Source organism: Plasmodium brasilianum, chromosome 3 (genome assembly GCF_023973825.1).
Source record: "Plasmodium brasilianum strain Bolivian I chromosome 3, whole genome shotgun sequence".
NCBI lineage: Eukaryota > Apicomplexa > Aconoidasida > Haemosporida > Plasmodiidae > Plasmodium > Plasmodium brasilianum.
In genome coordinates, this window is record NC_090116.1 from 695,001 (window position 1) to 722,500 (window position 27,500).

Genomic DNA, 27,500 nt, shown 5'->3' on the forward strand with positions numbered 1-27,500 from the left:
CTGCGCAATGTTTTACCCCTACCTACCCCCTGCTGCTTTTATAAAGCGTATGACCCTTCTCTTCATTTTCTGTTCAACATGTCTAAACGTATGTTTCCCTTTCACTCAAAGAATGTACGATTAGACAGGTTTATCTCAAACTTTTTTGATGAAAAAATTTGCAAAAATTTAATTTTCCCTTACTGCCGTCACTACTTCGGTTTCTCACCTCGGCATGTGTTTATGCGGTAAAGACAAAAACGAAAAACATGAAATAAGAAGAGAAGTATTTATAATTCCACTTGACGTACAACATTATATTTATTAATTTTAATTCTCTTTGATTATCGTTTGACTTTATTTGCATTTTTCATAGCTCCTACTTTTCGAACTTTCTGGAAAAAATAAAAGAAAAGAAGTCAATTGTAAAAGCAATTATTTCCCCTGATAAAAACAATGCCCTCCCTTACACAAAAAAAAGAAAAATTTTTACATTTCGAGGTGGAAATATATTATTAACAAGGTAAGGTAAAAATGGTTAATGAAGAAACAGCATGTTCATCATATGAAGCGTTATTATGTATTTCCCGTTTTTCTTTAATCCATTTTTTTAGAAAACTTCGAGAATACTTAGATCTAAGCGGTAACGTCCAATTGACAGAGGAAACAAAAAATTTGCGCCTCACGTGTAGCAAGGGTCGAGTGAAGGTACAATGTACAGAATGCGTTGTGTGCTTTTGTTCGGGAGTTTATTTATGTGTGTATGTTGTCTGCTGCGTCTTCATTCTTATGTACTGCTAGCTTATGCATCCAGTTACCTGGACATTCCCACACGTTATGTAATCCTTCTATTTCTAACCCCTTTGTATATTCCTTTTTTGACTGAACTTATTTAGGTGCTCATAGGACGAGACGTCGTAAAATTCGGTGAAGTAGTCTTTTGTGGTAACCCACTGGAGTTGAAGCGAATTCTAAAAAAAGCCAAATTTGATAACACAAACAAAGATATTATAATAAAATACTTATTTAATTTTTGTTCAAAAAAAATTAAAATAACAAATGTTTGTTTTAAGAAGAACGTCCTGCCCCTTTCTCATTCGCTGGTAATAATTTTTTTTTTTTTGTCCGTCTTCTTCAGGGGTACACAAGATTGAACTATGCGTTTGGGTATACATCCGTATGTACATGCTTACGCACATACATATATGTATATATGAATACATGTACATCTGTACACATACATATACATGTAAGTGTTCATATGTACACGTGTGCTGAGTGTGCCCACACTGAACCATGCTTTCTTTTCACATAGGAATCCTTACTGTTAGTTAAAGAAAATCATAAAAACAAAATAATGTCCATGCTATATGACAGTAATATTTTTCCACATTTCAAAAGAAACGAACAAGTAAAAATTCTTTCACAAGAAGATATATTCGAAACGAAGTAAGCGATATACATTATTTGTAGTAACTGTTATTGTTATTGTTGTAACTGCAAAAATGCGTATATTTTTTTTTTTTGTAATATTGTTTGTTTTTCCGCTTTGCCGTTTTGTCGTTTTTCCCTTTTGCCCTTTTAACTACACAATTTCACATGATATTTTTCCTTCCCTCTGTCCCCATGCTGCTTCATTTGAAGCTTAAGATTTCTGAGCTCAGCAACGGATGAACAAGAATCTGAACGTGAAATAAATTCATTCCTTCGAAACGTTCTGAACATAAAAGAAAAACCTGACTTGGTACATAAAAATAAAATAAAATAAAATAATAGTTTTAATTATAATGATAAATTTCGTTTTAATTTTAATTTAAAAGTGTGCGTGCGTGTGATGAAGCTGAGTTGCTGTTTTTCATTTCCAAAATAGCTACTCCTTTTGGAGATGAAACAAGTGAGGGGACTACCCATATGGCGGTATGTTGTATCTTTTCACTACATACCCATGCGCCATGTGTTCCCCCATCTGAGTGAAGCTTCACTATAACGTTATTCCCACAAGGCAGCCCCTTCAGTGATGCTTTCATCATATATTCTACCTTTCGTGTTCCTTTATTTTCTTTCTCATCTCATTGCTTACCCCATTGCTTACCCCATTGCTTACCCCATTGCTTACCCCATTGCTTGTCCCACTGCTCCATCTTTGACGTTTTCCCTTCTGCAGGTCGTGAGCAATTGCTATACTGTCTTTCCCCATAACGACAATTTTGACGAAAAAGTCAAAAAATTGATTCAAAAAAAATGCAAAAACTTAAAAATTTTTTGGACCTTTTCCTTTTTCAAGGACCTCGAGTTCTGCTTAAGTGAAGCCGAAAAATTTTGTGAGAAGTATGGCGGTACGGCTCACTTGGAAATGAGTCACAGCGGCACGCGTTCACACGTAAGTGCATATGTGCATAAGTAAATACGTACACACATATATGCTTGTACTATTATTGAATATATTCCTATGCCCATTTTTTCATCATAATGTTCCCATTTTAATGCGCCATTAGCATCTTTATACATTTTTTATTATTATTTATTTTTTATTTTTTTTTGCCATTCACATATCAGAAAATATATATGATGAAAATACCCGAGAAGAGGCCCTCTGAGCTGCCTTAATTCCGAGGATGAAATTTTTAAAAACGTTAAATATAACGTTTTGACATAGTGTTGTATGCTCATTATATGTGTTGTACTAAGTGCTTCGTACTTTGTTGCATTTGCCGTGCTGCATTATATTTTCTCCAATTTGTTCTATTTTGCTTCATTTTGTTATATTATATTATTTTATATTATATATTTATTTTTTTTTTTTTTTTTTTTTTTTTTTTTTTTTTTTTTTTTTTTTTTTTTTTTTTTTTTTTTTTTTTTTTTTTTTTTTTTTTTTTTTTTTTTTTTTTTTTTTTTTTTTTTTTTTTTTTTTTTTCCCATTGCTTCTCCTGTTTACTTTTTCAAAAGTTACAGCATGTTGCATCCGTTTTATATGTACCATTCATGTATTCCTTCATCGGTATATTCTGTCATTTGATTTAATATAAAAATATGTTATGTAGGTATAAGCATGTTTGTTCTACTGCTTGTATTGTATTCTTGTTACTGGTAAATGGCAGGGCTTACTCTTACTATGTAACGAAAATGAAGATGCCTACAAAAATGACTACAAAAATGAGAACGAGAACGAAAACGAGAACGAGAATGAGAACGAGAATGAGAATGAGAACGAGAACAAGAACGGACAATTCGTGCGTTCCGAAAATTATTAAGCGAAATGTAGAATTAAAAGCACTAGTTGAAAAGCCGCAGATCGACAACAACATAATAAATTATTTTAAAGATATTAGAGGCGAATTCCCCTTCTATCAAAAAAAAAAGGATTGCCCTGTTTACTTTGACAGCGCGGCAACTACACACAAGCCCTCCTGCGTAATTCGGGTAATCACAAACGCGGAAAAAATGCAGAAAAAATGTATGCACCTGTGAATATGTATTTGCTCGCATAAACTTGATTGTATGTGTGCCCATTTGTGCCTCTGAAAAAATGCGCAAATATTTTACCTTACTTGTTCATGCATTTTTGTAACATTTTTCAATTTTTTTTTTTTATTTTCTTCCCTTTTTCATTCATTAATTCGCTCGCTCGATCGCTCAATCGCTCAATCGCTCGTCCGTTTGTTTGTTCATTTATGCATTTTCCTATTTGCTCGTTCGCATACTTGTCCCTTTTCCTTATGCTAGAAAATAGAGCACTTTTACTCAAGCGAGAATTCCAACATCCACCGTGGCATTTACAAACTCAGCCGCGAAGCAACGAACAGCTACGAGCATGTGCGAAAAATAGTAAAGGATTACATCAATTGTGATAGCGCACAAGAAATAGTGTTCACCAATGGTGCAACATATGGACTGAATTTAGTGTGTAACATGCTTATGGATAAAGTTATAATGGAAATTGAAGACGAAATTTATATAAGCTATTTAGAGCATCACTCAAATATTATTCCATGGCAAGAAGAAATAAAAAAAAGAAAAAAAGGAAAATTAAAATATATACCTTTAAAAACAAGTGGATATGTTAATATAAAAAAGATGGAAAAAATTGTAAGTAGTAAAATGAAAGTAGTATCAATAAGTCATGTTTCCAATGTATTAGGCAATATACAAAATGTTAGCAGACTTATAAAAAAAATAAAAAAAAAAAATCCTAATATTATCGTAATAATTGATGCATCTCAAAGTTTTGCACATTTAAAATATGATATAAAAAAAATGATACAAAATAAGTGCAATCCTGATATATTAATTGCATCAGGCCATAAATTTTGCGCATCATTAGGTAGCGGTTTTATTTATATAAAAAAATCCTTAACATGTTCATATAAATTTAAGCCACTCTTATATGGAAGTAATATAATAACACAAGTGAAAAAATATAAATCAAAATTTGTCTCTTCCCCTCAACTTTTTGAAACTGGCACACAAAACATTGCTGCCATTTTGTCTATGGGTGTTTCTCTTCTATTTTTGAAAAAAATTCAAAAAAATTATTCTTATATATATGAAATGTATTTGTACGATTTGCTCATTTACTACTTGAATAAATTCCTTAAAGATAAATTAATACAACTCCCGTGGACAGTTCAATCTTCTCTCAATTGCAATCATAACACAGATTATACTAACCACAGCATAGGAAAACCACATGACCATCATGTTAAGGAACAAGTAGAAAAAAATTCCAATCCATCTTCACTTGATTTCAAGATTTACATTCATAACAGTAGAAAGGTACGACGAAAAAAAATTGGAATACTACCTCTATGGTCTGACAGTTTTTCCTCCTTCGATTTAGTTACATTTCTAGATTTTAAAAATATATGTATAAGGTCAGGACACCACTGTGCATCCTTATTACATCATTACTTTTTAAAAATACCTGAAAGCTCAAGGATATCCATTTTTTTTTATAACACACCAGAGGAAGTACATTACTTAGCTGAGCAGATTGCTGCAGTAGCACTCATGCTCAATGAATTAAAAAGGTAAATTTTATGCCGCCAAAAATGGGGAAAAAATTATGTACACGTTCATATGCACCTTCCCAAAGAGCACCCATGGATGCGTAGTTAAGAGCGCGTGAAACGATAGAGATATTACGTATGTTGAAGAAAAAAAGGAAGAAATATAGCATAGAGTTGCATAAAGCGGCGCAACATAACGCGGCATAGAGTGGAACACCACAATGAACCCCCGTAACCATAATAATTTTTTTAATTTTCGCGTGCAACAGTACCCTGGTGCTTACACTTATTTGTCGTTACGCGTGCGTGCATGTAGTAATATACAGCTTGTCTCAACGCCCTTTCACGCGATTCCTTGTTGTTTTCTCATTTTTCTCATTCATTTTTTATTTTATTGTATTTCATCGTATTATATCATATTTCATCATCTTATATCATACTTCATCTTATACTTCATCATCTCATATCATACTTCATCTTATACTTCATCATCTCATATCATACTTCATCTTATACTTCATCATCTCATATCATACTTCATCTTATACTTCATCATCTCATATCATACTTCATCTTATACTTCATCATATTTCGTTTTATTTTATCATATATCATTGAATTATATTTTATTATATTCCAGTATACTTCATACAGTTTTGTTCTCCTTTATATTAAGCTGCATTATATCACATTCATTTTTTTTTTTTTTTTTTTTTTTTTTTCCCTTTTTTTTTTTTTTTTTTTTTTTTTTTTTTGTTTTGTTGTGAGCGCATGACGCTATTTGCCTTCATGTGTTCTACTGCCTCCATAATTTGTTAAAGTGATATTGAAATGTAACTACTCTAGCAATGTATTATTGTTTCGTTTATCTATTATTTTATATTTGTATATATATATATATATACTTAATTTTTTTTTTCTTTTTATTCGCATTTTGCTTCGTTTTATTACTTCTTTGCCTTATTTTCATCCATTTTTTTTCTTTTGTTTTGTTTTGTTTTTAACCCTACGGTATGCGTATTATGGCCACACACCCCTATAGCCTGAAACTGTTAAACACCTCAATAAAAAGAAAAGTAAAAAACGTTGAGGTATTTAAATCTAATAATTCCCTTTACACAAAGTTCAAGGGGTTAAGTAAAAAGTGTGAGAGAGAAATAAATAAGGAAATAATTACTTTGAGAAGCTATTTATTTAAAAAAGATGAAGCATATTTAAATGAAAAGGACATCAGCAAAATACTTAACAAAATTATTAAAAAAAAAATTACGAATGAATATATATGGAATAGTATAAAAAACTTAATTTTCAAATTTAATTTGAAATGTTTACACAATAGTTTGGACATATCATCTTGTGTACAAAATAACAACGTTTTGGTTAGCCCAAACAAAGTAGTAGGAAATTACAATAAAAATTTTGACCACATAAATGTGTATTTACTGGCTATAGCTATACAAACTTCAAATAAGAGAAGTGCTTGTTTGTTTAATTTCCTTTTTTCCTATTTGACATGTTTTTGTGCAAATATTGAACCAAGGCACTTCCTCCATATATTCTTGGTGCTAGTAAAAAACACATATCGCGATTTAAAGTTAGATCAAGCAGAGGAAAAAAAAAAGATATGCTACAAGGGGGCAAGTGATGTTTGCATTAGTAATAGTTACTCACGAAATGATACTTCCACGAACTACTACCCTCCTGTTGAGCAAAGATATAAGGACAAAATTATCATCTCCCAAAAAAAATTCATACAACTCTTAACACATTACTGTACTGACAATATAAATTTTTTTTCCTTTAATGAAATAGGTTTAATATGTGAAGCGCTTTGCCATTTTTCCCTAAAAGAAAATCCATTCGTCGAATATTGGAATAGTTTCCTCTTTTACACCTTCGAAGTGAGCTCAAAAAAGGGAGTCAAAAATGTGTGCAGAGTGGAAAATAGTGAAAATAGAGGAAGTAGTGTAAATAGTGAAAATAGAGGAAGTAGTGTAAATAGTGAAATTAGTGGAAGTAGTGTAAATAGTGAAATTAGTGGGAGTAGTGTAAATAGTGAAATTAGTGGAAGTAGTGTAAATAGTGAAATTAGTGGAAGTAGTGTAAATAGTGAAATTAGTGGAAGTAGTGTAAATAGTGAAATTAGTGGAAGTAGTGTAAATAGTGAAAATACTGGAAGTAATGAAAACGGTAAAAACAGCAAAAACAGCAAAAACAGCAAAAACAGCAAAAACAGCAAAAACAGCAAAAACAACAGAAATCATGAAAACGATAAAAATAACAACTGTAAAAATAGTGCAAATTATTGCTCAACGTTATGCACGGACAATAATATTTTAACAAAAAAATATGAACGTTCAGAATTATTTACAAAAAGGAAAAGAGCAAAAAATTATGAAAATCGCACGTGTAGTAATATTCATTATGACAAATTTGTAGAACTGAATGGAAGAAATGTACTAAGTATTCTTAAATATATTCTTAGTTATCGTAATTTATTTCCAGACATTATATACATAGGAAGTAAGCTCAAGAAAATTTTTTTTAATATTAACCTTGATACAAATTTACATGAATGTTCAGAAATTTTATATCACTTTAAATGTATAAATGAGCTAAGCATAACATATTTGAAAGAAAAAATAAATTTGTATGAATATCAATTTAAAGACGAATTTATAAATTCTTATTATTTACAATGTCTTTTAAAAATAGCTCACCTGTATTCCTACGAACAGTTATCTAGTCATATTCCATTTTTAAATATATTTTTACACAATATACATAAATTTTCAACAGAAAATGCATGTTCGTTACTCGGATTGATATTTAAAAGTTATGAGTATAGTTCATATAACAATTCTGCTCCAAAGTTAAATGCTACCAACAGTAGGAAAATGTGCGTAAGGAGTGCCATTGGGTGGGACACAAATTGCACTGTCCAAACTTACTACAATCACTCCCATAACGACCTTTTCGTGAAGAATACCTTTTTACACAACTCTGTCTGTTCCTCTACACACGAAAATTGTCAATCAGTATTTCATTTAAATCAGTTTCGTGGAATTAAAGAAAGTGCATGTTTCTTTAACCCCAATTGGGTGAATGCCCCACCGAATAGTGAAAAAAAAGAAAAACTAACAGGGAATCGAACAAACAGGAATAGTACTGTTTTATTTAATGATGCTTCTTCATATGATTACAATAAGCTGCTGCTTAGTCTTCTCTCTACGCTGTGCTATACATGTAGCGAAATAACTAATATTATTTCATACAAAGAAATTCTTTTTTTATGTGAAATATTGAGTACACAACTCTTCGTTCCTAATTCAGTGCTTACCAGTATATACAATCGAATATGTAATGATATAGAAAAAGGTAAATTTTATCATACTGACATATCCATACAACAATTAGAGTACTTATTTTTCATTGCTTGTTTTATATATGACAATAATTTTGAAAATACAAAGCTACTAAGATGTTTAATAAACTTATTTTTAAATAAAAATAAAGAAGTATCCTCATTAAGATATATGAATATTTATGCATTTTATTTGTTGACATTGAAAAAAGCAAGTATCTTCATTCCGCCGAAATATTTTAATTTCGTACTGCAAAATATTACACTACTCAACTATTCGATGCTTTATAACAATCTTTTAATTTATTTTTTAAAATGTTCAAAAAGGAACTATAAACATATTGTAAGCGAAAGGACAATAGAAGAAGCAGAAAAAAGGAGATATACAAGAGGTGGATACAAAATGGGTGGATACAAAATGGGTGGATACAAAAAGGGTGAATACAAAAAGGGTGAATACAAAAAGGGTGAATACAAAAAGGGTGAATACAAAAAGGGTGAATACTACAAGGGTGGATACTACAAGGGAGATAAAAAGAAGAAGTATATAGACATTCCTTCCTTCAAAAAACTAACAACACATTATGCGTTAACATCTCCTAAACATAAAATGAATGCGCTTGTTTTTAATGAAAAATGCTTTAACACTGAGCTTCTTAAAATTTTTTTGTATCTGTGGAATATTACTTCCTCTAGGCCTGGGAGGAAAATACTTGATTTATTAGTTGTATTAAATATGTTTTATGATGATATAAATATACGTTACTACCTACTCAACAGTTGTACACTTAAAAAAATAAAACGTTATGTACACCTATTGGCAGGAAAAATGGATAAACGATTTGTTGTTTTCTGTAAAGATAAAATAAGAAAAAAAATCATTCATTTTGATTTAGACAAACTCCAAAAGATTAGCAGTAACGCACATTTAAGAGATAATAATAATATACAACAAAAAAACGATTTATCAAAATTAGAAAAAATTAAAGAGAGCGAAAATTACCTACTAAATGATTATAAGCACAAGAAAAATATTGCTATTATAAAGGATGTGAAAAATGCTAAGTTGGCCAAGTATTTTACAAATTGCAAAAGGGGTGCACCCGTTCAACAATTTTTGTCCATATATTGCGAATAGAAATACGCACAAAAAGGGGGATGATCGGAGAAAAAGGATCAACTGAGTTTGAACACATCCATGTAAGGACGACCTCGTATGATCGGTCCCCTATGTGTATGATTATGTATCCGTGGAAAAAATAAGCGAAAAAAAAAAAAAAAAAAAAAAGTATTCCAAATGTACATACGCTGCTAATGCGAATACTAATATTAATACTAATGCCCCTCGTGTACTGGGATTACGCTGAAGGAACAGTCAAACGTATTGACGCTTAAGCTGTAAGCAATACATTGACAACGTCAAACTACATACATGTTCATGTTATATACTCCGCGCTCTAAATACGTTAAAAAATGCAGGGTTTATATTAAATTTTTTTACACATTAAATGGGTTGGAAAATACAAGTTTTTAAAGTTATATGGAGTTGTAAATTAAAAAGAGACAAATAAAAATGAAAAGTGAGAGGTGCTTGCCCATGCAGCAATGGCATCCCAAAAAACGTGTACAAGGTAAAGGTGTATAAAAACAAATTTCTTACTTTCATAACACTTGGGAGTCTTCCATTTTTTGCATTTTTAACCTTTACACTTTTCCATTTTTTAATTTTTTTTTTTTTTTAATTAATCAAATTAAAAATGTAGTGGCGTATTTTCCCAATCATTTATTACCATTTCTCACGTATTTTTTTTTTTTTTTTCCTTTTTTTTGAAAAAAAAAACAATCCAAATGCTGCTTCATTTTTTCACCTTATTATGCCCAATTTATATTTCGATTTTTTAATATTCCGCTATTTTGAAAATCTTAACTTTGTTGCTACTTTAAAAATAAATTATTTCTCCATCAATTTAGCAGAGCGATGCATAAAAGGGGTGGAAGAGCATGCGCACGTGTTTGTTTAACACAGATTTGTCCCTCGTTCATTTCCAATGGACCATGGTCCCTCGCTTGGTACGCTACTTCAAAAGACTAATCATATTTCCCTATAAAATAATCCTTATCAAAATGATATATTCTTGCAAATCCGTCTTCACCCCCTGAAACGAAACCATCTCCGTGTGGTAAAAATTTAATAGAATGTACAGTACCGAAATGTCCTTTAACACTGCCTAGCTCATTTGCATGTATTATATCATAAAGCAGAGTTTGAAACTTTCCCTCTCCTGTAGCAGTCGTGGTAACATGTTCAGCTGCTTGACCACCTGCTAGGATAATATGATTTTTTGGATTATTTTCACTTTTAAACAATGGGGATATATCACATGTATTTAAAGGTCTATCAGCTTTATATTCATTTATAATTTCAAAATTTATAGCATCCCTCAGGGTTGCTGTTCCATCTGTTGATGAACTCAACATGATCATCCTATCTTTATCAAAAGCTAAATTTGTAACCTCTTTTGAATGAGCTTGGAATTTATTCATTTGGTGACCATCCTCAGCATTCCATATTACTATTTCCCCATTTTCATGTGCTGATAAAATTATTTTATCAAAAAAACACCACCTCACTTGTATGCACCTACTCTCATGTTCTTGTTTCCATATCAATGTATCACTTTTTAAATCATATAATTTAATAAATCTTTTATGGTCAGCTTTTAACCTATCATTTGCTACAACTATTTTATTCTGATCTAATGGATTTTTATTAAACTCAACAAATCGCACAGGACCGCTCTCTTCAATAACTTTTAAAGTTTCTCCTGTGTACACGTCAAATATATAAACTTTATTAGCTGCAGATGAGCATACTATTCTTTTGCTATCGTAAGTAACATCCGAATTATACACAGCCCCGCTGCACTCGTACAGGCCTAAAGGATGTGAATACCAAAGAAAAAAAAAAAAAAAAAAAAAAAAAAAAAATAACCACAAGTATTTATTTTTTTAGAACAAATTATACAGCTGCTCTAAATGAGTTAACTCACTACGGGCAGTTATTGGGAAATTAAAAAGAAGCAAAACTCCATAGCATTCTTGCAAATATAAACGAGCGATTTTTTTTCCATGTCAGGGAAAATATGACCAAGTCAGGAAAAAATACAATAATACGTCATACAAAAAATAACATGACATAATGACAACACTGCAACAATACAACATGATATATAAAAAATATAACCTATTTGGCTTCCATCTGATAATCTCCACAAAATAAATTTTTTATCCTACAAAATGGGAGAAGAAATTACAACCACACATGTACAAGCATGTTACATGCACATAACGTACATATTGTGTACATATTATGTACATATCATGTGCATATTATGTATATATATGCATATATATGCATATATATGTGCATGAACATACAAAAATGAATAGAAAATCAGCCCCATGGTGAAATAAAAATCTCCGAGCAGTTTTACATATACTAATATATCGCTGTAGCTTTTCTTATGAAAAAAATAAATCTGAACAAGCAAATAAAAAAAATTATAGCAACTTTTTAAACATTTATATTTTTTCTTCTCTAACCCTTCCTGTTGTAAATAATAAATCTCCATCATAATTTGTATTTACATGCGTTAACGGACGATTATGACCACATAAATATTTTCTTTTCATTTTAAAAAAACGCTAAAATTTGCGGTGAATGTGCTTATTTAATTTATATATACGTGTACATACAAACATAGAAACGTACATACGTATATACGTACATCCATATATATGTATATATGTATGTATATTTATCCTATTTTACTTAGGTTAACAAATTAACTAATGGGATTACTATATATTTTGACTTAACCTTTCGGAATTATTTTAATTTTACACTATTTTATCTATGCTCATTTTTTTTTTTTTTCACTTTCAAATTTTATGAACATGTACATAAATATTAATTACGTATGTACGTAAATATTAATTACGTATGTACGTAAATATTAATTACGTATCTATATAAACATTAATTACGTATGTATATAAACATTAATTACGTATGTATAAATGTATATATGTATGTATAAGTATATGTATGTATAAGTATATGTATGTATATGTATGTATGTATGTATGTATGTATAGGTATATGTATGTATATGTAAGTATAAATATATATAGTATATGTAAGTATATGTATGTATATTTATACAGTTGAAACGTTTCTATTTCAGCGCGCGCCGCTCCTAGGGTGATACATAATTCGTTAAAATGACGAGTTTATAAACACACAGCAACCAAAAATACCTTCATTTAATTTAACTTTATTTTTTTTTTAATTTTATTTCATTTTGATTTCATTTTATTCAATTTAATAAAATATATTTTAATTCAATGCAATTAAATTTTTTTTTTTTAAGTTATTCTTGTTTCTGTGCTTTGACAACAGGATATTCTTTTCTTTTTTTTTCATTTATGTAGTCATTTTTTCCTTGACTTTTAAAAAAGAAAGAAAAGAAAAAAAGGAAAGAAATGAAAAAAAAGAAAAAAAGGAAAGAAATGAAAAAAAAGAAAAAAAGGAAAGAAAAGAAAAAAAAGAAAAAAAGAAAAAAAAGAAAAAAAAGAAAGAAAAAAAGAAAAAGAAAATTCCTGGCCAATTAATAGTAGAATGCACAGTAAATATGTATATATTAAATATACATATAATATGTATTATGTATATATTGGCTTAATCTTTTCTCTTTTGAAAAAAGGTATACGCATATATATATTATATATATAATATAAAATTACCTTATAGAGAGCAAAATAAAATACCCCTCACCTAAATACGTGTAAGTTTATATACATATATATATATATATAATATGTATATAGATATAATATGTATATATAATATTTTTGGTACCATATTTTATTGTATATTAATTTTTATAAAATTATTAAAAAAAAAAAGGAAAAAGGCAGGAAAAACAAATATTTATTTTTCCTTTTTTGATGTTTCTCTTCTTTTTTTTTTTTTTTATTATTAGTATATTTTATAATTTTTTATGTCCTATTTTTCATTTGCCTTTTTTCCTTTTTTTGACTATGTTTTTCCATAAACAAAAAAAAAAAAATAAAATAAAAATAATGTTACCTACAAAAAAAAATACATTATTATCCCTCATTTGTTGTATTATTTTTCCTTTTCATTTTTTTTTTTTTTAATTTAAAAAAAGTATACATATGTATGTATGTATTTGTATATGTATGTAATATATATTTATATATATGTATTCCTCAAATTTTGATACATATCAGTATATAATTGCTTCTTTATTTTGTCGTTTTTTAATGAACTTATTTGGTTATTCTCAAAATACTGTTTGATTTTTTTATATGCTTATATAAGCAGTTGTATTTTGCATATTATTGAGTAGGTTCAGTGTATGTCTCTAATATATATAGTTTTATACATATAAACGTATGCATACATATAAATTATTATTTATATATATATATATATATATATTTGTATATATGTATGTATAATAATATTTCTTGTTATAATATTGTGTTGTATTTTCTTATGCATAGAAATTCCACTATTTTTTTTTTCTTTTTTTTATTAATTTATTTTTTAATGTAATTAAGTTGTAGTAATATGTTGTTTTATTATTAATAAATATTTACCATATAATAATATATATTTAGTAATAATCATAATTTATACCATTATTATTTTTTAATAATTTATTTTTTTATAATTTACTTAAATTTCTCAATTTTCATAATTTTCTTAATTTTCATAATGTACTCAATTTTCTCAATTTTCTCAATTTTCTCAATTTTCTCAATTTTCTTAATTTTCTCAATTTTCATAATTATATTTATTTATTTTTTAATTTTAACTATTTTATTATAATTTTTTATGATACGCTTAATATCAATTTTTCGTTATATTATTTTCCCATTGTTGCAAAACAATATTTTAAAAAAAAAAAAATAAAATAATAAAATATAGAAAAAAAGAGGAGATACATACATATATATACATACATACGTACATACGTACTCTTATATATGTAGAAGCTTAGAAAATAATATGTTATACATACTACATTTATCCTTTTACAAAATATGTGAAAGAGATATTAGATTGTAAAAAAAAAATAGAGAATACGAATTTTATATTAATTTTCACGTTAGTAAATGTTAAATTAGAATATACCTCTAATGCTGCAGCCACTACAACTATTACTACCACTATTAGTAGTAACAGTAGTAATAATAATAATGCTACTATTTATAGTAGCAAAAATAGGACTTGATTAATCAAACCATATATATATATATATGGATAGATAGATAAAGGAAAAATCTAATATATTCGTAAATTACATCGTTATATGAGTCATATATTTGTATATATGTATTACCAACATTTGTGGCATTTATTATGTATTTCTTAATATACCATGAAACTTGTGTATTGCTTAGTTGATGTTTAATTTTGTTAAAATTACAACGAGTTTATTAATTTATTAATGTAATTCTCAGCTTATTAATTCATTTACTAATTCATGTACTCATTCGTTTACTCATTCATTTACTAATTCATTTACTAATTCATTTACTCATTCGTTTACTAATTCATTTACTAATTCATTTACTAGTTTATTAATTAATTAATTCTTTAATTTTTTAATTAGTTTTAATGCTTTATAATAAACAGAACGGTATATATCACTTACTTCTTTTCCGTTTGCATCTAGAACTAGCTGCAAAGGGGAATAGCGGGAAAGGAGTGCTATATTACAAGTTTTAACAGATTTATGTCATTCTGGCTTATACATATATACATATATATATATATATATAAATATACATTTGTGTATTTACATTTATATATACCATTTTGTATGGATGTATGTATTTATTCATGTTGCTTATATGTGTATGTGTTCTCCCTTTCAGATGATTGTATAGTTGTTAATAGTATGTAAAGTTATTAACGTATTTTATTACTCTTTTTACGAACCTTGAATTTGTTTGTTTATTTTATTATTTATTATGTGTACTTTTTTTTTTTTTTTTTTTTTTTTTTTTTGTCATCTAATAATAGTCTATGATTCACTCATCATTACCAAATCATTTTTTTTTTTTTTTTTTTTTTTTTAATTTTTTTGATTCATGTATAAAAAAAAAAAAAAAAAAAAAAAAAAGCTATTATTAGCCAAAAGTGTAATTACTCTTTGTCATGCATACATTTGTAAATCTTTAATACTAGTACAAATACGCGTATTCATATGTACCTATTGCGTCTGTGCATATATGATCCTGTATATATACATAGATGTACATATACATACACATATATATAGATACATGTACATATATGTAAACAGATATATAATGTATATAACATACTGTGGACATTTTCAATTGCCTATTTCACCTAGCGTACATCATAAGTGTTCATAAAATTTTTAAATAACAACGTTGTTTAAATATTTTTGTGGTACTGTATGTTTATGTTACATTTATTTTTAACTATTAGTTATGCTGTTAATGGGTTACTATTCTTTTTAATAAGAACGTTGATATGTTCAGTTAGTGTGCCAATACTTTGTTGCATTGTTTTGCACTGTTACACTAATACATATTTACTTGTCATTTTGTCATTTTGTTAATTTGTTATTTTGCTTTTTTGCATTTTTGCTTTTTTGCTTTTTTGCTTTTTTGCTATATTACTATATTACTATATCACTATTGTATTGTTATTATTGTATTGTTATTATTGTACTGTTATTATTGTACTGTTATTATTGTACTGTTATTATTGTACTGTTATTATTGTACTGTTATTATTGATTTTTTAAAACAAAGAAAAAATATATTATAATATATTAGACTGTAATATGTTAGATTAGATTACAATATATTAGATTGTAATATATTAAGTTAGAACAGAATAGAATATACTAGATTTTAATATATAAGAATATAACAGATTATGAGCCTTCCCCTTTGTTAAATCTGAATTCTGAATACACCATTTGCTTCTTTTGAAAAAAAAAGAAAAAAAAAAAAAGAATATTAATACGAATACGCATACTAACAAGAATAGGAAGACATAAATGTAACACCTTACAATTTGCTGCTCATCGTTGAAAAAAAATGAAAAATGAAATCTTATACAGAACAACATTTATATTATTTTTACTAAGCTACTGCTTCCAACCATTATTAATAGACATAATAAAATACAATGGATGTGGAAATTCAAGTACTTTTATTTTTTTAATACCACATTATTTGTCGATGATTATTGTAGGATTTTTACCGAAAAAACAAAAATTAACTGAGTGCAATTGGATGAAAATATTTTTTGTTTCTATATTAGATTTAATAAATCAAGTGCTTAAAAAAGTTGGCTTATTATATGCTGGGTCAGCTATATATATTATTATAGATAGTTGTACATTAATATTTACAGCTATGTGGAGAAAAATTTTATTAAATAAGAAGATAAGTAATTTTCAATTATTAGGTATTCTGTTAATAACATTTGGTATTGCTATTAAATCAAATAATTTAAAATTCGAAATAGACAGAGAAGAAGTTATTGGAGTTATTTTAATAATAATCAGTAACTTCTTAATGGGATTAACATTCGTTTTAAATGAAAAGTATATGAACCAAATGGAAGGACAGAATATTGTTTGTTTAATGGGCATTTTCTGTCTTAGTTTTGTTTCAATTTGGACAGCTATATGGACACTACCAAATTTTAATCATTTAATTTTAGAAAATATAAAGAAAAAACAAGGAGATATTAAAACCATTTGGTTAAGTTTTCTAGGCCTTTTTGCATTTAACATTATAACATCATCAACCTTATGGTATATTATGAAAATTAGTGGATCGTTAACTGTTGGAATATTAAAAGGACTTAAAGTTGCTATCATTTTTTTATTTAGTCATATTTTTTTTTGTAAATATGATTCAAAACAGTGTTTAAATCTTCATTCCACTTTATCTGTTTTTTGTTGTATCGTTGGAGTTCTTATTTATTCCTTCAATGGATATTTACTAACTCTTACAGACAAGCTTTACACGGTCAGGAAGTCCAAAATTCTTGTATGACTTAGCTGATAAGAAAAAAATGCAGTAAAACAGACCCACATGTGAAATGAAATAAAGCGAAATAAAATAAAGAGAAATGAAATAAAGAGAAATGAAATAAAGAGAAATGAAATAAAGAGAAATGAAATAAAGAGAAATGAAATAAAGAGAAATGAAATAAAGAGAAATGAAATAAAGAGAAATGAAATAAAGAGAAATGAAATAAAGAGAAATGAAATAAAGCGAAATGAAATAAAGAGAAATGAAATAAAGAGAAATGAAATAGAGTTGGTGAGAAAAATGAAATGGATTTAATTCAAAATATAATGACGTTTTTTTTTTCTGACCTATTCATCATAATTATTTCCTTTAAAAATTTTTTTTTTTTTTTTTTTTTTTTTTTTATTTCTGACTTATTCATAATTTTTTTTTTTTTTTAAATTTAATTTGTTCAGATTTCATTTTTTTTAGAAAAATTTTGCATATCCAAGAAATGATGCATTAAAATTGTGCATACATGAACGGTAGCATATGTACATATATACGTATGTATGTGAAGTGTACCTGGCTAAGTATATCTTAAGGCCTTTGCTTTATTTTCGAATTCTATGTATTTTAATTCCATGCTATTTGTAATTTTTTTAAAGTGTTTTTATTTTTACTCTTTAGAATATATTTAAATATTTTTTTAAAAATATAAAATTTTGCACTAAATAAGTATTTTTCTCCATCAGTTGCAGGAGAAAAAAGTAATTCCGAATTTGTGTAAAAATGAAAAAGAAAAAGTGTAAATTTGTATAATGCGCTTTTTTAAAAACATATATTTTTAAGGGAAGATGAAGACTAGATGTTTTAATTGTCTTCCTAGTTATATGTACAACAGTTAATGTAAGAATTAATTAGCTAATACCAGAACCAGAATGGCATTTTTTTTTTTTTTTTTTTTTTTTTGGCATTATTTGCAAATAAAAAAAAACAATTGTGTGAGTACTTGTTTGTCCAGAATACTTTTGCTCTCTTTTTGTTTTACAGTTTTTTACTCCTTTTTACTGTATGCGGCTGTGTGTATAGTTCGTACTTGGCTCCATGTCTAATAAGATATATATATGTTATAATATTTCTCATTATATATGTACTATATTATAACGTGTTTCACAGTACCAGTTACATAAAACTTGTAGATTATTTACTTGCTTCATATTGTGTATGCTAACCGTTACATAAATATTTTTTTTTTTTTTTTTTTTTTTGTTTTTAAATTCAATATTATTGTTACACTTAACATATGTTAATCTTTTTATGTATAATCATAGAAACAACCCTTTAGTGAAATTTTCAAAAAGGGTATCTACAAATGTACGGTTAACTCTTTTTTTTTTTTTTTTTTTTTTTTTTTTCATCCCCTCTCTCCTCATATTTTCTCTTTTTTGTAATTATATTATTATATACAAAACTGAAAATTTTTTCTTTTTTTTTTTTTTTACTTCTTATTCTTTTGAGGTATAAAAAAGTAAGAAAATAAAATTAAGCGTAAGCAGTAACCCAAATGTGATAAGAGGGAAAAAAAAAAAAAAATATAGAAATAAAAAAAAATTAAATAAATATGTCAAATGCTAAATCTATACAGTTGTGTACAGATACTATAAATTTTTAAGTATCTCGTTTCGACAAATTTTTTTCCCATAAGAATGTACTTCCTTGTATACTTCGATGGCTCAGTGAGATTCTACTTTGAATACACCTGTGAATGAGTATTTTTTTTTTTTTTTCTTTTTCACATTTTGTTGTTTAGTACCCCTTATATTTTGCTTTTATATGTACATGTAAGCTTTTTTTTTTTTTTTTTTTTTTTTGACTAAAAGATAAAGCTTTTTTAAAATTTTTTAAAAATTCTACCGTAATATTGTATGGCTGTTTCATCATAAAATAAGGGAAAAAAGTAAAAATAAAAATAAATGAATAAGCATAATTAAATATAATTAAATATAATTAAATATAATTAAATATAATTAAACATAATTAAACATAATTAAACATAATTAAACATAATTAAACATAATTAAATAAAATAAATTAAAAATATAAGCAACTTAAACAACAGCCTGTGCAAGGGAATAAAGGTAAATTACCGTACATGACGAACTACTGCGTAAAAACCTAGGTAGATATTATAGATTAAGCACCTGGCTTCATCCCAACATAAAATTATAAAATGGTATGAGGACGCCTATGCTACTTCCATACATACATACTTACTTATGTACATGTTTATGTTCTATACTGATGTACCATTTGTATACGTCTCATTCCTCTCTTTTTTGTTTTGATGTTTGTGCTACCCTCTTGCAATGTGTTTCTCGGTGATATAATTACAACTCGGGTAGAATAGAACGACGTGATGTAGCATATTTTTCGCTCTACATAATATTACATTGATAATAGTTTTATATAATACCACGTACTATTATACAGAGTCAATCGTTGCAACTTGTAGCTGTTTCGTTTTCTCTTCTACGTGAAAGAAACAGTAGATCAGAGTGTACATAAGCACTGCGTGTGTGAATTGCTCATAAGTACTGTGCATATGTGTTTCTCTAAAGTACATAACATGTTGCCACTACCACCCCTTTTGCCTTTTCTTAGTTACGAGAAAGCTTAATAGCTGATGGAATTTCAAAAGATGGGAAAAACATTTTTGTTTATAATAATTATGCAATTTGGATTGCCAATTTTTCGCATTTATATATTTTTATTTTTTTTAATATTAGAAATCTACTTCACCTATATATTAACGTAATATTCCTGGTAAGGAAAATAGGGCAAGAATCTAGAAAGACAGTTATATATCTCATGTCTTATAATCTCACATAATAATGTATTATGTATACATAAATTACGTGTATAAAGGACAAAACACATACATGGGTACACGTTTGTTTCTTTATAGGTATTCTTTTGTGGTTTTCTCCTTACTTCGTTCTTTTTTTGTATGAGTTGGTATGATGAGAAAAATAGAAAAAAAAAAAAAAAAAAAGGGGAGAAAGGGAACGTAAACATGTGCATATATAGATACACGCATTCATACACATATGTACATTCTTACTCACACGCCCATTTACATATATACTGTTCGCTTCTATTCTTTTTGAGGATAGGTACAGTTGTTACAAGTTTGTTATAAAGATTTTTAATGAAGACTTGATAGGTAGCCGTTTCGAATTGCAAAAAAATTATGCACATATATATATATATATGTATATATATATACGTGCATGTGTATGTGTATAACTTTCTTTTTTTTTTTTTTTTTTTTCCCCAGATGAGGAGTTAAACCCATCTATACTGAACGAAATAATACCACAGTAATAAACCCGCAAATATGCATATAAGCATATAAATACATACGCATATATACGTGCGCACGTTATTTACCATTTCGCTGTAGAAGTTTATTTTCATGTTGCAGAATATGCGTATGTGTAAACCTTAACTTATTTCATTTTTTTTACCCTGTTTAAATTAACTACCCATTAGGACCTTTTTTTCGTTATGCAATTTTTTCCTCATAAGCGTAATAAAAAAATAAAAAAAAATTAGAACGAATGAGATGGTGGTCCAGAAATGATGCGTGAATGTACAGTTGTGCATACATACAAACATACACGCACGCACATATATACATATATATATATATATATATATATATATATATATATAAATATTATAATTTTATTTATTATTTACTTGTTTTTCAATTTTTCAGCTTCTCTACGTTGGGCACTTATTAGTCTATCTGGGCATACAAGATGACGCAATATCGGTATATCACAGATACACAAAAAAGTAAAAGACCTTTTTTAAACTTGCTAATAAATTAACAGAATATTTTTTTTTTTTTTTTTTAACCCATTCCACTTTGTAGATACCCATAGAATCATTGATAATATTTTTTATTTTTTTTTTTTCCTACGTTTTGTACTTTCTCCTTTTTAAATATGAAAACTGCACGGTAAGACGAGGAAAGGAAAAAAGCGAATACATACTAGTGTTTACATATATGTATCGCATATATACCTATGTGCGCATATGTGTAAGTGTGCATATATATATATATATATATATATATATATATATATATATATATACCTAAGTGTTCACACGTATATAAGCTTATATGTATACTCTACCCCCTTTAAAACTTATGTTGAAACAAAAAATTTTCCCTCATAGAGCATGTTTATTCTGGGTATTGACGGGATTACTACCTTACTGTTTTATACTCTTAAGGTATAAAAAAAAAAGGTCAAACGTTAAATGAAAATATTCGTTATATGTTACCTGATAGACTTACAGTTTTGATCGACTGATGTACTAGTCTCGTTATACTTTCCTCATTATAGTCATTACATTTTATCCAATGTTTCATTTGTAGGAAAATTATCTTTTTTTCCCGTCCTTGCTATGCGTAAATAGCTAAAAAAAAAAAAAAAAAAAAAAAAAAAAAAAAACCCACACAAAAATTGCATGACGAAATGTACAATAAGATATACAAAAAATATACAAGAAAATACACAAAAATCGAATAAGACAACGTTATAAAAAAAAAAAAAAAAAAAAGAAATGTCGAAATTCATGTTGAAATGGGCTCACTTGTGTACTTTTTCCCCCTTAGTCAGCGTACTACTTAACCTACCATATACAAAAATTTAAGAAAAATGGGTTTGTATACAAAGATAATGAAGAAAATTACATGAAAATTCATATATGTGGATACACCTTAATATTCTCGGCCTTATTTTTTAAGGTATATGTGCTTGAATATGTCAAGGGAAAAAAGAAGAAAAGAAAGAAAAAAAAAAAATTTCAACAAATTATAGTAGCTTCAGTGTGCAAAAAGTAGTATATATATTTATATTTTTATATATATATTTATATTTATATATATATATTTATATATATATTTATATATATATATATCTTTTTCTTTTTTTTTCAGAATTTTGATTTAATGAACAACCATTTATTTTGCTTCCTTTTGTTAATTTCGTTTGTAAGAAAACCAATACGGCGAAAAACATGAAAAGGGGGAAACAACAAACAGTGCAGAAGCTGCACGTGTTAATGTGTACATATGTATACATTTATATATATATATATATATATATATGTATATGTATATGTATATGTATATAAATATACGTATACGCATACGTATATATGTAAATATGTTTAATCTAATGAATGACCCTTCCATCAGGTTGTCCTCATGTATTCCGACGTGAATCTCCAAAAAATGGAAATCCTACACGAATCAGTAAAATTTTTTTGATGAGGACTATCCTTTTTTCGACCATTTTGTTTGATTTTTCTTTATGCACGTGTGTAGAGACTACCATTTTGTGTTCTTTTAAAACTGTATTACATAATGAGATGCTTTTACTTTTTAGCATTTTGTTTCTCCTTTACGTTCATGGTTAAAAAATTATTTTGCCATTTCGTCATCTTTTGAGTTTATACCTATGTGCATACAAGTACATAAGTGTATATACGTATATATATATATATATATATATATAAAAACGAGGGAATGTTCGAATGTGCGGTTACATACGTGTCTTCTCATTCTGCAAGTTACCTACAAAAACATCTTTTTTTTTCTTCTTTTTTTTTCTTTTTTTTTTTTTTTTTTTTTTTTTTTTTTCTTTCTTTCCCCCCCGGCCCCTTTTATTTAAAAAAAAATATTGTAGATTGAAAACAGAGTCATGCTTGCATATGTATACTCACTTCAGTTGAACAATTACATTCCAGGGACCATAAATTAAAAGGATTGTTTTCTATTTTCCGATATATTTCCTCGTTTCACTTTTCATTTCATATTACTTTTCTTTTGCTTTTTTTAAAAGAAAATTTCCCTCCTTTTTTTATTTTTTGTTGTACTTCTCTTATTTTTCATTAACTGTGCTCTCGTTTGCTATACTTTTCACGGCTAAACTTTTTTTTTTTTTTTTTTTTTTTTTTTTTTGAAAAAGAAAAAAGGTGTACAAAAGGTAATTCGAAAGAAAGAAAAAAAAAAAAAAAAAACTATACATGAAATTGGACATAAAATTGCACATAAAATTGCATAAAAAACTGAACAAAACATTGAACAAAAAATTGAACAAACAATTGAACAAAACATTGAACAAAAAATTGAACAAAAAATTGAACAAAAAATTGAACAAAACATTGAACAAACAATTGAACAAAAAATTGAACAAAACATTGAACAAAACTGAGTTTCAAAATCATCTTACGATTGCCTAGAAGTTTTCTTAACTTCGCTGTCGCATATGCAGTCCCTTTTGCTAACAATTTCTACATTCCCCATTACATCCAAAATTTATTACATTTTGTTCGTTTTCATTTAAAATTTTTACTTCTGTTAATTCATACGCATATGCATATATATATATATATATGTATATATATATATAATGTATTCTTTACTTTACGTATGGCCCCCTCTTTTTTTTTTTATTTCTTAAAAAATGGTCTTGGAAGCAGTGTAGTTAATTATGACATAAGAATGCTCATAAGTTTGATAAGCACATTTTTTGCTCTAATTTTTTATGTATGTTTCAAGTGTAGCCAATTCGATTTTTTATCCTTTTGAACAAATTCGTCAAGTGCATTTTTAGTAAAATGTAACATTCAGCATACTCATTATAATTGTGTACTCTTGTTTCTTGTTTCTTGTTTCTTGTTTCTTGTTTCTTTTTTTTTTTTTTTTTTTTTTTTTTGAACAAGTGTATGAAGCAGTCTGATCTTCAACAGTTACGACAACTCCATTATTACAATTTTTTTTTATTACGTATGACAGATTCACCGTGGCCATTGATTTTGAAGAATGTCGATAGGTGAAAAGTTTAATGAAGCCCTTTATTGGCTGAAAGAAGAATTGGATGAAATACTTAAAGAAGTAGAACTAGAAAAAAGCGAAATAATTTTAAGTGAAATATGTACGAAGATTAATGAAAAAATGAAAAGTATGAACAGTAGTGAATCCTTAGACTTGTATAATGAAAAAGCAAAGGAACCAATAGAACATGCAAATTTAATATCTTGGCAAAAGTTGAATTATTGTATATTTCATTATGTTCATTTATACAATAAAATACATGAAAAATTGCTAATTGAAGAGGATGATTTTTATTTTACTTTTGATTCAAATAATTATTACGTGAGGAAAAAATTTAAGCATAGTCTGGCATTTCATCCGTTGGTATATACCATCGATGCTGCGTACTTCAATCTTTTGTTTTCCTTTATTTCTGGGGGCGTCAACAGGGATGGCTGTGGTATTGATCACTATAGTGATCATGAACATGAACATGAACATGATCATGATCATGATCATAATAATAATAATAATAATAATAATAATAATAATAATGGCGATGACTATTTTCATTGCAGTAGTGTCTATTACTCTGATCATGATGACCATCAAAATAGACGTGCTTTAGTGGATGCACACAACAGGAATGACGACCACCCAAGTAAGGATAATGCAAACAGAGGAAATATCTTTGACCACCTTAGCATGTATAAATGTTCGAGTAATAAGTGGTGTGGTAATAGTAACTACATTACAAATATCATCATTGATCAGTCTTTACACAAAACGGGGTGCTCTACTACAGAACGGATGACTAGAGGAGATAAAATAAAAAAAAAGGCAAAAAATGAGGTGCACATTTTTGAGCAAAAAAAAGAGAAAAAAAAAAAAAATTCAAAAAAGTCAGTAAATGCAAAATAAAGTACATATACAACGATGATATAAAATATAAACAAAACTTTATTATAACAGAGGAGTCCTACGCATCCCTGAGTGAACGGTTCCCCAAAATTTTTGATATTACCAAATACATAGAAAGAAACACTCAAATGTTATACAACTTTGGTGTAAAGAAGCAGGTCGAGTGGGTAAATTCGCCAAGTGGAAAAGAAATCCCGGCAGATGTAGAAGCGGGGGCAGATATAGAAGCGGGGGCAGATGTAGAAGCGGGGGCAGATATAGAAGCGGGGGCAGATGTAGAAGCGGGGGCAGATGTAGAAGCGGGGGCAGATATAGAAGCTGGGGCAGATATAGAAGCCAGAGCAGATGTAGAAGCCAGAGCAGATGTAGAAGCCGGGGCAGATGTAGAATCCGGGGCAGATATAGAATCCATAGAACACCCAGGTGAAGTAAGAAGCAAGTGCGTCCTTCAACCGCCATGCACGCGTAACAACTGTGCTCGGACGGGTTTGCAACTTTTGGATGAAAATCATGCTCAGAAAAAAGATATGCAGCTAAAGGGTGAGAAAAACAAACGTAGAAGAAATGTGGAAGAAAAAGAATGGAATAAGAATAAGACATATCTAAATGATATATACACACGAACAGTGCAAAATAACATGTATACGGTTGAGCCTAATATGAATGAAAAGATTAAAGTGTATAACGGTGATATAACAAGTATTAGGTGTAACGCTATAGTATTATTTGCAAATAATAATTATAAATATTCAAAAAATGTGTGTGAAAATTTATATTCATCAAACTTAATGAAACTTGAAGAAGAAGAAAAATTGGAAATAAAAATGCAGAAGAGTGGTGAGGTCTATATAACAACGAGTTATGACAGTATTCATAAATACATCCTGCATGCAATGCTACCAAAATATAACAGCAAATTTGTTTTAGCAACTCATAATACTATGAATTTATGTGTTCAAGAAATTTTATATAGATGTTTTGAAAAACAAATACAGTCTATATCAATTCCAGTAGTATCTTTTCATTTATTTTTTCCGATTAACATCTTTTTAATAACATTACTAAAGAGCATACGATCTCTTTTAATTCAACCACACTTTTACAATACTGTTAAAACGATAGTATTAGTAACGAATTCTAATGATATATATTTTCTTTTATTAAAATATATGTCCATATTTTTCCCTAGGTGTAGTCAGGAATCGTTTTTATCAACTAACATTGCCATTTTGGGAAACAAGTTCGGCTCGATCGACGTGCAGAATAGGAGCATACCCATATTTAGAAGCTTTAGGAAAGTGATGCATATGAACAGGGGCAGCAGAACTAGGCGTAGAAGGAGGCATGGTGGTAGATATGAAAGAAGATGTGGAAGCAGGCGTGGTAGGGGATGTTGCAGCGAACATTGCAGTGCAGATGAGAAAAATATTCATCATCCAAGTGCAGGAGATGCAGATTTTCCAGAATGGGATTTAAAAAAAAGGCATTCCTTGCAAAATGGCCCAGTTGGGGGAAATTACACCGATTTGTCGTACTCATCATGCTCTTCTTATATGGCAGATGCATCTCATATGTCATACTCCTCATCTGCTACTTCCTCGTACTCATCTACCTCTTCTTTTTGCTCCCCTTCAAGCATCTCTTCCTCCTCGGAAATATTCAAAGAAGCAGATGCCGAATTCTTAAATTTGCGCAGTGAAAACGAAGGCCATAAGAATTTTTTCAACTTGAATCAAATAAACAGAGGAGAAGACACGATGAACTTAGAATGCTGCCTAAGATTAAGTTACATGTATGATAAGAAGGAAAAATTTAAAGAACTAAAAGATACTTATTTTGTTTATGACTACGGATTTGACGAACTGGGAAGGAATACAATCATAATAAATTTTTTTAATTTTCCGTTGGTATATAACTACAATTTATTATTCTTTTATTTGATATTTTATTTTAATATTTTTATGAGGAACCATTTTGTACTTTTATTTATTTTCTCTGAAAAAATTTCGTCAAATATAACAAAAGTTTTGTCATTATTTAAAGACATTTTTCAAGTAATTCAAGAATTTCTAAAAAATTTGAAAATTATTTATTTTTTTAACTATTCGTTGATATTTAAATTTTTCATATATATCCTCTACCCCTTCATTCCGTCCACCATATATGAAAACATTATATACTTGAATGATAACGCGGTAAAATTGGGAAAAAAATAATGTACATATGTAAA

General features: G+C 27.9%; 5 protein-coding genes across 5 annotated transcripts in view; 4 read left to right on the forward strand and 1 right to left on the reverse strand.

The window, feature by feature from the left end:
• MKS88_000944 (uncharacterized protein) overlaps positions 1–9,487 on the forward strand; it is a gene marked incomplete at both ends in the record, with an annotated part of 11,087 nt that extends 1,600 nt beyond the window's left edge. Inside the window, 10 exons of the mRNA XM_067219590.1 lie at positions 112–227; positions 356–502; positions 594–687; positions 876–1,082; positions 1,295–1,428; positions 1,624–1,723; positions 2,144–2,359; positions 3,078–3,209; positions 3,703–5,006; positions 6,028–9,487. Coding sequence (XP_067075310.1) covers positions 112–227; positions 356–502; positions 594–687; positions 876–1,082; positions 1,295–1,428; positions 1,624–1,723; positions 2,144–2,359; positions 3,078–3,209; positions 3,703–5,006; positions 6,028–9,487 — 5,910 coding nt within the window. The remainder of the gene's footprint in view (positions 1–111; positions 228–355; positions 503–593; positions 688–875; positions 1,083–1,294; positions 1,429–1,623; positions 1,724–2,143; positions 2,360–3,077; positions 3,210–3,702; positions 5,007–6,027) is intronic.
• A 950-nt stretch (positions 9,488–10,437) lies between these two features.
• On the reverse strand, positions 10,438–12,042 carry MKS88_000945 (eukaryotic translation initiation factor 3 subunit I; the record flags this gene model as incomplete). Its single annotated transcript, XM_067219591.1, has 3 exons — positions 10,438–11,285; positions 11,594–11,639; positions 11,953–12,042. 3 exons carry the CDS (start codon positions 12,040–12,042, stop codon positions 10,438–10,440), a joined length of 984 nt encoding a protein of 327 aa, XP_067075311.1.
• Positions 12,043–16,524: 4,482 nt separating this feature from the next.
• MKS88_000946 (drug/metabolite transporter DMT2) lies at positions 16,525–18,263 on the forward strand (the record flags this gene model as incomplete). The annotated part of the gene is made up of 3 exons (XM_067219592.1): positions 16,525–17,466; positions 17,566–17,763; positions 18,207–18,263. 3 exons carry the CDS (start codon positions 16,525–16,527, stop codon positions 18,261–18,263), a joined length of 1,197 nt encoding a protein of 398 aa, XP_067075312.1.
• A 1,421-nt stretch (positions 18,264–19,684) lies between these two features.
• MKS88_000947 (uncharacterized protein) lies at positions 19,685–23,294 on the forward strand (the record flags this gene model as incomplete). Its single annotated transcript, XM_067219593.1, has 13 exons — positions 19,685–19,687; positions 20,116–20,277; positions 20,420–20,469; positions 20,628–20,677; positions 20,792–20,834; positions 21,007–21,043; positions 21,236–21,292; positions 21,395–21,481; positions 21,703–21,759; positions 22,145–22,276; positions 22,469–22,522; positions 22,730–22,786; positions 23,220–23,294. 13 exons carry the CDS (start codon positions 19,685–19,687, stop codon positions 23,292–23,294), a joined length of 864 nt encoding a protein of 287 aa, XP_067075313.1.
• Positions 23,295–24,358: 1,064 nt separating this feature from the next.
• Positions 24,359–27,500, forward strand: part of MKS88_000948 (uncharacterized protein) — a gene marked incomplete at both ends in the record, with an annotated part of 3,316 nt that continues 174 nt past the window's right edge. Inside the window, 2 exons of the mRNA XM_067219595.1 lie at positions 24,359–25,201; positions 25,324–27,177. Of these exons, the coding sequence (XP_067075314.1) occupies positions 24,359–25,201; positions 25,324–27,177 (2,697 nt within the window). The remainder of the gene's footprint in view (positions 25,202–25,323; positions 27,178–27,500) is intronic.